The 16,357-nt window shown below is 35.7% G+C and overlaps 1 protein-coding gene across 1 annotated transcript in view; it reads left to right on the top strand.

Annotated features, from left to right (window-relative positions):
• sema3e (sema domain, immunoglobulin domain (Ig), short basic domain, secreted, (semaphorin) 3E) overlaps window positions 1-3,558 on the top strand; it is a 38,687-nt gene extending 35,129 nt beyond the window's left edge. The window contains exons 15-17 of the mRNA XM_059506788.1: window positions 1,022-1,089; window positions 1,716-1,843; window positions 2,788-3,558. Of these exons, the coding sequence (XP_059362771.1) occupies window positions 1,022-1,089; window positions 1,716-1,843; window positions 2,788-3,243 (652 nt within the window). The 3' untranslated portion in view covers window positions 3,244-3,558. The remainder of the gene's footprint in view (window positions 1-1,021; window positions 1,090-1,715; window positions 1,844-2,787) is intronic.
• The last annotated feature ends 12,799 nt before the right edge of the window (window positions 3,559-16,357 follow it).

The following is a 16,357-nucleotide window of genomic DNA, read 5'->3' as shown; positions in this document are numbered from 1 at the left end:
TAATACTCATATGTATTTGTTTATTAATTTATTTAAGGTTTAAATATGTTTTAGTGCTATTGCATTTAAATGTATTAGTATCATGATGTTGTTGGCTACTATTTATTAATATTTATAATAATAATTATAGATTTTTTTTAATAGTTTTATTTCTTACAGCAAATCAATTATTTGTTTTAATTGTTTAGGTTAATGTATATTTTAATGTTTTCCAAGGGTGGCAACATTTTCTTTTAAACCTTTTAGTAGAAGTCATTACATCTTATGCCTTAAACACTAAAATAATATTCTTATTTGGCAGGTCTGTACATAAAACTGCTCTGTACATATAAGTCTTGGACTGGTAGTGCATATACTGACAGAACTGATACTGCATATTGCTTTTATAATAAGAAAGGTTTAGGCGTCTTGACATTTGGAAAAGGTTATGTTTTTTTTCATGTCTTGCGTTGCAAAATTAGGTTATTAATGCATTTCTTGATTAAGCAATTTTTTTTAGCCTATGGTTTCTAGCTTGTCAGAATGTGTATGTGAACCATAATCTTGTTTGCTTTCCAACCCAGTTTTTCCATCAGTGAACTTGGAGAGTGTGTGTTTTTGAGAGAGCTCTTTTGATGTTTCACTTAGCTGCAGGGGAGCGCATGTGTGCCGAGTGTATCGGAGCGAAGGGCGAGTGGGTGTGTTTCCCTAATCCCGACTCAAAGGCCTGTCAGCCGTCTCAGTGTGGTCATCAGCTTGTTAGCGATTGATGCTAACACCGCTCGCTCGAATTAATACCCATCACACGCTCACTTTGTATGCAAAGCCAGACAAGTCGCGCACAATCGGCACCAAATGCCTGTCAGAGTCATTACTCAAAGAATACGTATACTAAAACCAGAGCGAGTCTGATTGAATTTCTGTCACGTCCCTGTGCTGTTACACACCTTGGGCGGCAAGATGATATTATGACAATTGCAGGCAGAAATGCGGACTGCGTCTGGGTTATATCAATGTCTCATTTTTCTCTTTTATTCTTTAGGCGCTTCAGACGGCAAGACGTACGCCATGGCAATGCGGTTCAGCAGTGCAACGGGCTTCAGCTTAGCGGTATGTTCTGGCCAGAGCTTGATCAATGGAGGATATTAGAGTCTTAGAAGCTTTATAGGGAAAAATGAGGCAGATGAGATCTGTGAAAGTTGAAGAGGTCAGAGTACAGTTAATGAGAGTTTCTGGTGCTTTATGCGCAGATGGTGCTTTTATTTTAGCAGACAGACAGTGACAGTGACTGCCCAGCTCCTTTATTCCAGAAATATTTTCCCTATTTTTTTCCTCCATTTCATCTCAAATCAAATCTACTTCAAATATAAGCTCTGAAATCATTAAAACGTTCAATTTGGAGTTAAAATATATTAATAACATGAAAAAAAGCTGTACCCCTAAGCTCCTTTGAATGCAATATATAAAAAAAATCTCTATCCCTTGAATACTGACAGCATCTGTTCACAAGCTGCATTCAGATTGTGTGCCTAGATAACTGCAGGAGCACAATATATGGATTTCTTGAATGTTAGACTGTGTTTACTGAGAACATAAAAATTAAATCACAATGTCAACAGTTGACACAAGTTTGAATTCTTCTGCAAGATGTTGATTCTGTTCGGTGTTGAAAATATCACCTTAAAAAGAATATATTAGATTAGGCTTTTCAGAATGTGGGTATGTTTGTGTTACAGAAGAAGAAATCATCTCAGAGAAGATGGTATATGGTGTGGAGAACAATAGTACCCTGCTGGAGTGCAGACCACGATCACTGCAGGCGTCTGTGACATGGTACATTCAACATGGCATGGATATGGAGGAGGTACAAACACAAGCATTTATCATTTCAAATAAAATGTGTTATTATATTGTATTATATTATACTAGATTATATTAAAATGACATAATACTTTCCTAATTCCTAACCCTGAGATTTTTGCTTTATTATTACTATATATATATATATATATATATATATATATATATATATATATGTGTGTGTGTGTGTGTGTGTGTGTGCGTGTGCGTGTGCGTGTGTGCACGTGCGTGTGTGTGTGCAGAGTTTACTAGGATAATATATGGTCGTATGGTCAGGCTCAGAAAGGATTTCATCACAAGCTATGGTCTGACCCCCTGCTGAGAGGGGGCTGTTAAATATAGATGAAAGCTTCATTTTACTATTCTGACCACAGGGAGGCTGGGTAATATAGCCCCTACTGATTCAGTTCATCTTAAATAGAAAAGAATAATGTCACTCTGAACATCTCTGTGCTCCAAGACATCTCTCAGCAGAACCATGGTAAATTAGACTTAAAATATTGGCACGTGTCAGTAATATTAGTTATGCCAAGCATCACTATTGCTTAAAATTGAGTTTAGGGATTAGAACAGATTCCCCAAAAGCATTTTATTTTCATAAATATGCTATTTAGTTACGATAAGTAATCCACTACATTACATTTACAGTAATTTTTGTCACCTGGGCTGGGCTTCCTTATTTGTTTTTGGTAACAAAAAACCCCAAGGTTATATTTTTGACAACTGTAAAGTGAATTTAGTAAGCCTCAGGCTGAAAGAAGTGCCTCTGCACTTACTCCCAATTTCTCTCAACACAGGGACAGGAGAGATGTTAGTGAATAACTTTACTAGTTGCTTGAAAAAAAGTAATCTGATTATGTAACCAGCCTAGAAACCAGCCAAGAACAGCCTATCAAGCAAAGTTCACAAATTTGATAGTGTCCTTTGCATGCTGTTTCTCTCCTTCAGGTGAAAGGCGATGATCGTGTGATTCAAACCCCCCATGGCCTGTTGCTGCTTAAAATAGTAAATGGAGACGCAGGGGTCTACGTGTGCCAATCCACAGAGCACGGCTTTGTCCAGACGGTGGTGCGTGTCTCTTTGGAGGTGTTGGATGAGGGGAAAGTGGAGGGTTTGTTGCATAAAGGTGAGGAAGATGAAGGCGATTCTCCACACAGACCTCCGCCCTGCCCCTTCCCCAGCCTGCCCTCCACTCCGTCCTCCTCAAAACTCTGGTACAAGGATTTCATGCAGCTGATTGGCTACAGCAACTTCCAGCGGGTGGAGCAGTACTGTGAGAAGGTGTGGTGTGTGTCTGATAGGAAGAGGAAGAAACTCAAGGGAATGGCACCCAAATGGCGGTACACACCCGGGGCAGAGCAGCGGGCAAGAGCACGGGCACCTCGACACACACAGGGACAGTAAAGACTGTTAGAACATTCAAACTTGTGCTCAGTGCAGATGATTACATACAGACAGTTTTATTATTGAAAAAAGGAATTAATGATAGTCATTATAGCATTTCTTTTAGAGTCTTTAGAGTTGCATCATTTGACCTGAAAACCATTAATCTGTAGTCAATATGCCAGATATTTAAAGGTACACCAAGTCATTTTTAATAGACTTTATGGATGTGTGAAAGCAAAATAAAACCATTTATATTATGCAATAATACAAATAAACGGCATTGTTTTTTTTCTTCTGATTTACACTACCATTCAAAAATTTGGGGTCATTGAGATTTTTTTAAGAAATAAATATTTTTATTAAGCAAGGACACATTTAATTTATAAAAAACGACAGTAAAGACTTTTTATTGTTACAAAAATTTATAATTCCAGTAAATGATGTTCTTTTGAACTTTTTATTCATCCTGTAATTCAGAAAAAAAGGTTTTTTTTGTTTTTTTTACCTTGATAATAAGAAATTTTTTTCTTGAGCACCAATTCAGTTTCTTAGAATGACTTCTGAAGGATCATGTGACACTGAAGATTGGAGTAATGATGCTGAAAATCCAGCTTTGCAAAATATAGTGTAAAATATATTAAAATTGAAAACGCTTATTTAAAATTGTAATATTTCACAGTATTACAGTTTTACTGTTGACACTATTACTGATTTTTCTGGTCTAGTAAATCCAGCCTTGATGTGCATTACATCTTCCTAATTCCAAAATTTTGAATGGCAGTGTATTTCTGTGCTTAAATTCAGTGAGTCACATCCTGTTCTTGAAAATAACAATTAAAAAAATAAATAAATATATATATATATATATATATATATATATATATATATATATATATATATAAATATAAATATATATATATACATACAGTACAGACCAAAAGTTTGGACACACCTTCTCATTCAAAGAGTTTTCTTTATTTTCATGACTATGAAAATTGTAGAGTCACACTGAAGGCATTAAGGGCTATTTGACCAAGAAGGAGAGTGATGGGGTGCTGCGCCAGATGACCCGGCCTCCACAGTCACTGGACCTGAACCCAATCGAGATGGTTTAGGGGTGAGCTGGACCGCAGACAGAGGGCAAAAGGGCCAACAAGTGCTAAGCATCTCTCGGGGAACTCCTTCAAGACTGTTGGAAGACCATTTCAGGTGACTACCTCTTGAAGCTCATCAAGAGAATGCCAAGAGTGTGTAAAGCAGTAATCAAAGAAAAAAGGTGGCTACTTTGAAGAACCTAGAATATGACATATTTTCAGTTGTTTCACACTTTTTTGTTATGTATATAATTCCATATATAATTCCACGTGTTAATTCATAGTTTTGATGCCTTCAGTGTGAATCTACAATTTTCATAGTCATGAAAATAAAGAAAACTCTTTGAATGAGAAGGTGTGTCCAAACTTTTGGTCTGTACTATATATATATATATTAGTTCAGTTTGGTATTAGGATACTTTAACTGTTAGTAATTTGGTCAAATAATTAATAATGAGATTTAAAAATATTTAAAATGTAATCTGTAGCACTGGAAATAGAACTTTGGGTTGATTATTGCATTATTATTGCACAAGTCTTGCATAAGTGGCATATATAGCACATTTTGAAAAATATAACGGGTCATTCAGCTTTTCCAATCTTATGGGAAATTAAAAAATATATATACAGCATGCATACTACAAATGCATGGAATTATTTAGTGTACCTTTAAAATAAAAAAAGGAAGAAAATGTGTAATGGTTTGAATATTTGTGCAGGGCTCTTGTGTAACATTTGTGTTGTTCTACGGAAACATGCAATGCTACCTGACTCACTGGGCCATTAAAAGACCCTCTGAGGATGTGAAAGGAAATGTTGTCCCTTTAACTGCTCTGAACAATGACACATGGCGGAGGCCAGCTGTCCTCTTGTCAACGATGTGAGATTTCCTATGAAGATTTCCCAGAATGACTTTTCCACTGCTGACGATTCAAGAGTTCCGTTCAACTGAAGAAAACATTTCTGTGAATGGTTACTTAGGTTCAAAAACCCTCCTGACAGAACTTAACGCACATACCGTGTATATTTATCTGCATTTTCATTATTTTATAAATTATTTTAATTGGTTTACGATTTGTTCTTGTTTTTGTAGTGGTTTTGGATTTTGACTGGACATGTAATAATGCATTTCAGTTGTGTATTTAGGTTGATTGTAATGCGTTTCTAGCATTTCAAAAAAACATCATCTTCCTTTGTTAGTGTTTAAGACATGCAACAATGTTTTTGTTTTTTTTGCTGTGAACTGCAAAATTAGAATCAAATTATTATGATATTTCAGTAAGATCAACAACCCCTGTATCATGGTGTTCAAAAGTGTGTTAAATCTTTTAATTGCTGTGTTGTATAATAAATGCCATACAGTAAATCCACACGGGGTTGAGGTTTAGCTGGTTAGCGTGGCCCTGTTAAGCCCTGCTGTAACTACACCATTGACCATCTGCTGTTGAGATGAACGGGAATGCTAACAGACAACTTTCTCTCCTCAACTTCTTCCCAGGTTTCACTGACCTCCTTATGATATACACTACAGTTCAAAAGTTTGGGATTAAGTAAAAGAAGAAATCGAAAGCTGCCTTTATTTGATCAAATATACAATAAAGCAGTAACATTGTAAAATGTTTTCTTTTTGAATATGTTTTAGAAAGTAATTTATTCTTACGGTGGCAAAGCTGAATTTTCAGCAACCGCTATTCATGCCTTCAGTGTCATATGATCCTTCAGAAATCATTTTAATATGCAGATTTGCTGATCAAGAAACATTTCTTATTATTGAAATCAGTTATGATGCTTAATATTTTTGTGGAAACTGGATTCAGAATCTTTGATTAATAGAACATTCAAAATAACTACATTTATTGGAGATACAAATCTTCTGTACCATTATTAATGCCTTTTTTTTTCATCATTCCTGAATAAAATGATTAGTTACTTTCCAAAACAAACAAAAAATGTTATTGACCCCAAACTTCTGAATTGTGTATTATATTGTTTTTATGTCTTGCTGAAACCCAGCTTTGGAGTTCAGGGTGAGCATGACGGGAAGAAGCATCTTGTTTTTGACATGATGGATGGAAGCAGTTTGTATTCATGGAGGTCTGTAACATGGTGTATTAATATTCAGAGTCTGGTCCTCCAGTCCTTGCTGTCTGTGACTTTCCACCACAGCCGTTCTCCTGCTCTTTCTTCTTCTCTCTGCTTATTGCAGATGGGCTCTTAATTAACAATATGTACGCCGGTCTGCAATGGAAATAATGTATTTCATTTATGAGCGAGACAGTCGCCCGAGTGAATCGCTGATAACGCCTCACCATAAACATGCGGCGCAGACCCTGTGCTGATGATTCATTATAATGGAGATTGCTTCTACAGTCTTTCATTTTTCTCACATTTAAAACATTTCAACATAGCACTGAGTTCAAGAACCTTTTGCTCGTGTTCAAATCCTGCACTTAATGTTTTATTGCACTGAAGTGACTGTGACTGGTGTGTATCAGTACAGTATGTACTAAACTATTTTATTATGTTTTATGTCAGTTCTTCTATATCTCGCCAAGATCCAAAATATCTGCAAGAAATTAATGGAGAAAATGTACCATCCAAATTTCTCTCAGGCTCATCATTTTTCTCACCCGCTTAAATAGGACTTTATTGCTAGGCTTTCTTTTCCAGGAGCTTGTGTTAGGGTTGGAGGTTACAAGCAGTGTTGTTTTAGTATTATTTTTATATTGTTATATTTATTAACTTAAAGTTTTTATTATTTGTTTCTTATCTGTATAGTTTACATTTTTACTAATTTTAGTACTTTAACTTAAAAAAAATAAATAAATGGATCAACATTTCTGATTTCGAGTTTAAGTTTTTCATTAATATTTATAAAAAATAAAAATAAAAATCATTTATTATAGTTCCCAAAAGCAACACGTTTTTTTCATGTTTTCAAGGGACACAAAGGCACTATAAATGTAGACATTTGCTAGAAGCTTAGTAGCATAGCTATTCGTAGCTTTTTGAGTAAGAATACATTTAAATCATTATTCACTAGGAAACAAAATTCCCACCCACTGAGCTATAATAGTTGATAGTTGATCTATTAATATTTGAGTGTTGAGTTTAATCTATTTAATGGTTATTTTACCTAGTTTACAAAACCAGTATTTCAGGATGACATATATATAGATGTGTGTGTGTGTGTGTGTGTGCGTGCGTGCGTGTGTGCGTGCGTGTTTTATAAGATTGTTCTGGATATAAAAAAGGAAGCTTTTTATTCCATTAACACTTTTGAAGACACTTTTAGATATATAGTTTAAATAGTTTTAGAATTTTTAGTAAAAAAAAAAATATATATATATATATATATATATATAGATTGTTAAAAAAAAGTCTTGCCATTAAAAGTAGACACAGAAGCTGGCATAAACAGTCTAAATGATTTGTTCATGGAAAGCATATTATGTAGAAGAAGAAAAAAAAAACTGTGGTCAAACTATTGTTTTTATTGTTGAAATTAGTTATTTCACATTAAAAATGTTCCTAGCGAGTTGACAAACTGACGGTCAGTTAGTCTTAGAGTCGGCAATGAAAATTGGAAATATAAAAGAGGCGCCAAAGCTGAAAGTTATCTATGAATCATTTCCTGAAGATACATAGAAGTTTTTATTTTCTTGCTGAGCACTTCTTTTCATTCTGTCGGTGTAGATTTAGGCTAATTTTAGCCTCTTGAAAGGAAAACGAGTCACACTCACATAAGCAGGAATGTTTACTTGGTTTCTTTCCGAGCGAGTTTTATTGAACTCACTCCTCTCACAGCCGGCTTCCTGTCTTTAGCTTTACTCACCTCGCCTACAGACTTCCTTTTATAAAGGATTCCTGAAAAAGTGTGTGATCGTGGTATACATGTGGTTGAAAGGGTTCAGCTGACAGTGCAACAGCTTTTTGTGGAGGTGTCTTATCTCGTCTTAACACAGATATCGTCCTAATATTCAGCATCGTCACCAAACGCCTTTCATTCCAGCTTGTGACCTTTTACTCGTCACCTGTGATTGTAAATAGTGATGAATCCTTTTAAAGGCAATGTGAATTGCTGTTTTTCAACCTATTTTGCTTCTGCAATTTGACATACTGTATTATTTAGAATGTTCATGATAGTGAAACTTGACTTTTGTCCATCAGAAATTGATTGGATTATATAAGTAGGCCTGACATACAACAGAGTGTGAGTTTTTTAAAGCAATGCCTAAATAGCCATTTAACCCAGATCAATCTACAGCAACATGCTTTAAAATAGTAAATAGGGTCAGTTTTCATTTTGTGTTGAAGTTAAAGGAATAATTAACCCTAAAAAATTTAATTTAAGTTAATTTAATTCCATGGCGTAAACAGGCTTTTTGGCCTTTTGAGGTCATATGAACCATAATATATATATGTTTGCTCACGCAAATGGTTGTTACAAGTATTTTAAATATCAGTAAATAATGATTGAATTTTCAGATGAAATAATCCTTAAAATATAAGAAAGGAATTCCTTATAGCCTCCTTATAGGAGAGGTGGGGGTGTAGCTGCTATATTTAAAGATGTCTATCAATGCAAGCAAGTGTCATTTGGTCAGTACTTGTCTTTTGAATATATAGGGATTGTGCTGAAAGGTGCTCCACGCATTCTGTTTATTATTATTTACAGGCCTCCAAAATACTCTCCAGCCTTTGTTGAAGAGGTCACAGAAATGTTATCAATGATTTCCTCAGAGTTTGACTGTTTTGCTATTGCAGGGGATTTTAATATTCACATAGATAATTCAGAAAACAAAACTACAAAAGAAATGTTAACGGTTCTAAACACTTTTGACTTGACTCAGCATGTGCATGGACCCACACACAAAGGTGGACACACTCTGGATCTAATCATCAGTAGGGGTCTAAACATTTCATCCATTGTCATTAAGGACATAGCACTCTCTGATCATTTCTGTATTTTCTTTGAAATTTTGTTGTCTGCTACAACTGAATCTAGATCGGTCCCTGTCAGAAGGAGATGCATAAATGAGAACACAAGTGTACTATTTATGGAGGCTATATCTTTAACACCAAGCATTTCTGCAGACTCTGTTGATACTCTCCTTGATTCATTCAACTCAAAAGTTAAGAATGTTATTGATGATATTGCTCCAATAATAATCAGAAAGAAAACAAACAGACAGAAATCAGTTTGGAGAAGATCAACAGCAGTTCAGACTATGAAAAGACAATGCAGAAAAGCAGAGCGGATGTGGCGGAAGACAAAACTTGAAATTCACTATAGCATCTACAAAGACAGCTTTCATGCTTTTAATGTGAAACTAGCCACAGCTAGACAGAATTTCTTCTCAAACCTTATAAACAGTAACTTAAATAACACTCGTACTCTTTTTGCCACTGTTGAGAGACTGACAAACCCCCCAAGTCAGATTCCCAGTGAAATGCTCTCAGACAGCAAATGCAATGAATTTGCATCCTTCTTTTCTGATAAGATCATCAATATCAGGAAGGCGATTAGCACATCCTCAAGTAATGCAGAGGTCAGACAGATTAGGCCACAAATAATAAAATATAAAAAATATACCATGTCAATTTTTGAAGCAATTGATAGCAAAATTCTGGAAGACATAGTGCAGCACCTAAAATCGTCAACCTGCTATCTTGACACACTTCCCACATCTTTTTTCAAAAATGTGTTTAACTGCGTAGAAGCAGATCTTTTAGAAGTGGTGAACGCCTCACTTCTTTCTGGGACATTTCCAAACTCCTTAAAAAAATGCAGTTGTTAAGCCCCTCCTGAAAAAGAGCAATCTTGATAACACCATTTTGAGCAATTTTAGACCAATATCTAATCTTCCTTTTATAGGTAAAATTATAGAAAAGGTAGTTTTTAATCAGCTGAACAAATACTTACACTCAAATGGATACCTGGACAATTTTCAATCTGGTTTCCGTCCGCATCACAGCACAGAGACAGCACTCATTAAGATAATAAATGATATTTGCTTAAATTGTGACTCTGGCAAAATATCGGTGCTGGTATTGCTAGATCTCAGTGCTGCGTTTGACACTGTCGATCATAACATACTACTAGAGAGACTGGAAAACTGGGTCAGGCTTTCTGGGATGGTACTCAAATGGTTCAGGTCATACTTAGAAGGGAGAGGTTATTATGTGAGTCTAGGAGAGCATAAGTCTAAGTGGACGTCCATGACATGCGGAGTCCCACAAGGGTCAATGCTTGCACCGCTCTTGTTTAGCCTGTATATGCTTCCCCTAAGTCAAATAATGAGAAAGAACCAAATTGCCTATCACAGCTATGCTGATGATACCCAGATTTACCTAGCCTTATCTCCAAATGACTACAGCCCAATTGACTCCCAATTGACTCCCCAATTGACTCCCAATGCCAATGCATTGATGAAATTAATAGTTGGATGTGCCAGAACTTTCTTCAGTTAAACAAGGAAAAAACTGAAGTCATTGCATTTGGAAACAAAGATGAAGTGTTCAAGGTGAATGCATACCTTAACTCTAGGGGTCAAACAACTAAAAATCAAGTCAGGAATCTTGGTGTGATTCTGGAGACAGACCTTAGTTTCAATAGTCATGTCAAAGCAGTAACTAAATCAGCATACTATCATTTAAAAAACATTGCAAGAATTAGATCTTTTGTTTCCAGCCAAGACTTGGAGAAACTTGTTCATGCCTTCATCACCAGCAGGGTGGACTATTGTAATGGGCTCCTCACCGGCCTTCCCAAAAAGACCATTAGACAGCTGCAGCTCATCCAGAACGCTGCTGCCAGGATTCTGACTAGAACCAGAAAATATGAGCATATCACACCAGTCCTCAGGTCCTTACACTGGCTTCCAGTTACATTTAGGATTGATTTTAAAGTACTTTTACTCGTATATAAGTCACTAAATGACCTAGGACCGAAATATATTGCAGATATGCTCACTGAATGTAAACCTAACAGACCACTCAGATCACTAGGATCGAGTCAGTTTGAAATACCAAGGGTTCACACAAAACAAGGGGAGTCCTCCTTTAGTTACTATGCTGCCCGCAGTTCGAATCAGCTTCCAGAAGAGATCAGATGTGCTAAAACACTGGTCACATTTAAATCTAGACTTAAAACTCATCTGTTTAGCTGTGCATTTATTGAATGAGCACTGTGCAATGTCCGAACTGATTGCAATATATATTTTCACTGTTTTTTTTTATTTAATTTTATGTAAAATCATTTTCTTACTGTTTTAAATTCATTTTAAATAAGTACAGTTTTAATAATTTTAAAAGTTTTAAAATTGCTTGCTTTATTCTAGTTATTATTTTTCTTCATTACTATTTTACTTTCATTTATGTAAAGCACTTTGAATTACCATTGTGTACGAAATGTGCTATATAAATAAACTTGCCTTGCCTTGCCTATAGTAAAAATTATCAATCATAAAGATAGCAGACTGCAGTTCAACTAAATCCAATTACTATAGCTGATGAGTTTGTCTACCATTTTAATAATCCATCAAACACAATGTAAGTACCAATAATATTTGTAATCTTCGCTGACATTCACTTTTAGCTTTCCTGGTGTTCAGACATGTTAAATCCTTTGAAAGGCGTTCATGTGATGCTGCGCTGCAGATATCATCACAGAGCAGGCTTAGTCCCACTGTTCCTTATCAAAGTTCATCAGCTCTCAAATAAACACTTGTCTCTGCCTTCAGAATGACGCCAGAGGAGGCAGTGAAAAAAAAATAAAAATAAAAATAAAACACAACATGATTTTCCCAGTGTCTATTAAGAAGCAGTTTTCCAAATACTGATATTTAGTTCAGGATACATTTTTATTGCCATATATGGTCCCATGAACAACATCCATAGAACATTTTCATTGCACAAAAGGTTCTTTATAATGGAAAAAGTTTCTTCCGAATATTAAAATGTTATTCACGCTAAGAAAAAAAAAAAAAAAGGTATTTTGAGAATGGTTACTAATGCGAAATTCCCCTTTGGAACCTTTATTTTTAGAATGTGGTTGCTGTTGTCGTCGCTAAGAACAGAGGTCAAATAGCCACCAGTCCCTGCTCTGCAGAGCACAGTACAACACGCAAAGACATGCAAACACACTCCGCGCTCACACACTCAAGGCTTCACTTTAGTCACACTGCCTAGAGCACAGTTATGGAGGAGGACAGCGAGGGAGTGGAAGTAATACCCACAATTCATCAGCCTGTGTGACACTTCACCCACTACAACTCAGCATGAGCACGCAGACACTGACTCAGAGAGATAGAGAGGAGAGCTCCTGGCAGCGAATGAGACAGAAGAGATAGAAAAGAAAGGCAGAGGACCAGCAGAGAAGAAAAGAGAGGAATATAAATTTACATGGGCATTTATTACAGAAACAAATCATATACAGTACCACCAAACCTCAGAGCAACAAAAAAAGCATGATAATGTAACTGCACAACATTAGAAGTGCTCCATGCAGCAAAATATATGTTGTAATTCACAGTTACTTTACTCAGTAACATATACGTTGTGGATTTGTTTGTACTTTATTTTTCAATTTATAATACAAAATATAATATTAACCTTCAAATTTGTGTGTTTTTGTTTCAGACATTTTGTCAGACCTTCAATACACTTGGAATTTACCAAAAAATCATTTGTAATTTATGTCATTTTTTAAATAATAATAACAATACAATAATAAATACAAATATACATACATTTACTATATATTATATATAAAATTGTCTTTTATATTTTCGATGACTAGATGTAACTGATTGCAGCAGTCCTGTTGAAGTCTGCAATATGATTTAAAGGGGTCATATAATGCCCATTTTCCACAAGTTGATATGATTCTTTAGGGTCTTAATGAAATGCCTGTAACATAGTTTGTTTAAAATTTCTCAATGGTAGTGTAAAAAACAAATTTTTTACCCAGTCAAAAACAGCTCTTTTCAAAACACGCTGGTTTGTGGAATTCTCATTTAATGTTAATGAGCTCTGCTGACTCCGCCCCTCTGATCTGCTCTCTGAGAGACTGGTTACTTTAGCCGCATTCATTGTGAAACTTGCTAATTAGCACATTATTAGGAAAGGCCATTTGCAATGATTCATTTAAATACATTATACTCACTTCTGGAGGCTGGATCATGAATGATTCGCGCGAACATAAACGCATTTAAGTAGATCAAGGGCGCATTCCCTTCAAATCCAAACATAAGTTAATCCTCTGCGATTTCAATCGCTCAGATGTCGGGAGTAAATGACTACTGCTATGTTCATTATTACATCCAACAACAAAAAAACAATCATCAAGGAGTCTTGCTTGTCTGCATCTCGGACTGATGACTGCTCACTCAGGGCGGGTCTGAGGTAAGACACAAGTCCAGTCTGTGCTGAAACGCTACTGTCAATCAAACAATCGTGGGAGGAGCCTCCGACCGTGTGACGTCCCACGGTCAGACGGCTTGATTTGAGAAAGGGGAAAACATTTAATGAGATCACAAAAAAAAAAAAAACATTTGGTGGATTTTTATCATTATAGGGTGGTTGTGTACACACACTACCAACACAAATTTCAGTTCAAACTACTTGTAAAAGTGCATGTAGCATTACATGACCCCTTTAAGATTACAGAAAGCATGTAGCAACATTGTTGACTGCGCTTTAGAATAGAGGAATTGCCTTGAATTTCATTTTAAGACACTTCAGTCAGTGAGAGAACCTGAGCAAAGGTATAATGTATTCTGTAGTTTTAACATGGATGGTGTTTGCAATTTTAGGTAAGCCAACAAGTTATGTGGCCATGAAATACCTCAAGCCTGACCGAGGAGCTGGGACTCATTTTCTTTAAGTTGTGAAGCATGAAACGGCAGGATTGTAATGTGAGTTGGTCATGCAATGATTTTTCTATATCCAGGGGGACCTGTGTGACCTTCGGGTGAGGTGAAGAGAGTTTTATCTGAGGAGGGTGTGACCAGGGGTGACATGGATTTTTGTCATTCAAGTCAAGATGTTTTGAGAAACAGACTGACATCATAGAGATCACGAAGTAAGAAAAAAAAACTGGATGATTTGTCAGTAAAAAAAAAAAAAAAAAAAATGAAGCCATGCAGGTGTGAGAACTGAGTAATTGGTGGAAATGGAGAAAGAGTAATGCAATGTGAATAGTGGGTCATGCAGCGCAGTGTTTCCCAGTCTGAGGTTTTCCTGCAGAATTAGGCTACTTTTATACTATTCTGTGGCCTCATTTTTCTTCTCAAAGCTTGAGCATTTGACATTTGGCAATGGTTATCTTGTTTTTTTAGCTCATCTTTTAATTGATTTCTTCTACTTTCATTCTTTCTGAGCCTGCTACCTTATTTAGCATGCCTAAAAATGAAAGAAAATCTGAAAATGCATAATCTAGGATTTTTTTGTATTTGGTTCGGAAGTGGTATGTTCTGAGTTTTGGTTTTAGACTAGTTTTGTTTTGATTTTAAGATCTTTCACCTGGAGATCTGGCAACCCAGATGCCATTAGATTGGTGAGAGACATTAAGTGATGAGTCCAGAGCATTTCAGGCCTTTAATTTGAAAGGGTTGAAGAAGATTTGTAGGTTATTTCTGACATTGGATGGCTCAAAAATTTAATTATGAAACAGTGGTCTAAAATATAGATCTTAAAATGTGATGGGACAAAACCAATGGTCTTCAACAGAAGGACAAGCTCTTTTGCCCTTGTAGGATTAAGAGGTGTCCTCTAGAATATCATATTGTATCTCTAATTTTTCTACATGACCCCTGTTCTTTTACGCTCTGTACAATAGGAGAAGCTTAACCAAACTGCTGTTAGGCTGGAATGTGTTTAATCTGCGAGTAATAACCCGTCATGTAGATATTCATGTCTTCAGTTCCACTCTGTAATCTCACATACTCATGTACGCACATTATATAATCATGACCTTTGCTCTGTAAAAACATAACATCTGTTACTGGGACAGCAAACACATGTTGACAGCTCAAAATATACAGGGAGACCCACAATGTGGGAAATATTTATTTTTAATCAATAGCATTGACTTTTAGATTTGCATGGCTTGTACACTTCAACACATCATGTCGTAAATCACAGTTACAGCTGAAATTGGACTTTGTCACCAAGATATTGAATCTCATTTTTTATAATGTTGACAAGTGTAGGTATACAGAAAGGTTTTGATACAAAAATAGGTGAAAAATAGGTGTATATCTAGATTAGCCCTGCATGCATGCCTGTAATATATTATATATTATATATATATATATATATATATATATATATATATATATATATATATAATCTAAAATATACATCCATTTTGCATATGATATTATTTTATTATCATTGTTTCAGAAGGCTTCAAAGAGTGGATTGAATTAGTTCTAAAATTGATCTTAAATTTAGAAAAACTTATGTGATGATTAAATTCTGCATTGAAATAATTGCACATGGGTTTTATGCATGAACATTCTTGTGCTCTTAGTTAATGGATGAGACTCACTGTTTTTACATCATCTCTTACAAACCCACCAGTTGGTCAGCTCAGACGCTAAAGCTTTAATCCATGAGTGCCAGATATCAAGTGAATTGATGAAAAGCATTTGGCCAAGATGTGTGCGGCCTGAGGAAATTGAGTTTGCACAGGGACAGAGTGTCTCGTTACTTCTGCTTCAGTCATCTAACATGAGAGGCTGTATTGTGTAAGAAAACATGGTTCGTTGCAGTCTTACATCAAATCTTCTGACAGTCGAATCATACTGTAGAGTTCGCAGTATTCTCATTGTATTCACTTCATTTCAAACAGGTGAGCCCTTATAATTTCAGCTAACCCAACCAACATCATTCATACAGACTTAGTCCCACAAAAACTTGCTGAAGTGATGAACATAATGTGTATATTTATTGCTGTATTATGTGATAGCATTAGTGTGGTGAATGACAGACAGGCTCACATTGAGCATGGGCCAGTTAGCGTGTGTTTG

This window comes from Carassius carassius, chromosome 23 (assembly GCF_963082965.1).
Source record: "Carassius carassius chromosome 23, fCarCar2.1, whole genome shotgun sequence".
In the NCBI taxonomy this organism is placed as follows: Eukaryota; Metazoa; Chordata; class Actinopteri; order Cypriniformes; family Cyprinidae; genus Carassius; species Carassius carassius.
The sequence above is the reverse complement of the archived record's forward strand: the minus strand, read 5'-3'. Positions and strand labels throughout refer to the sequence as shown.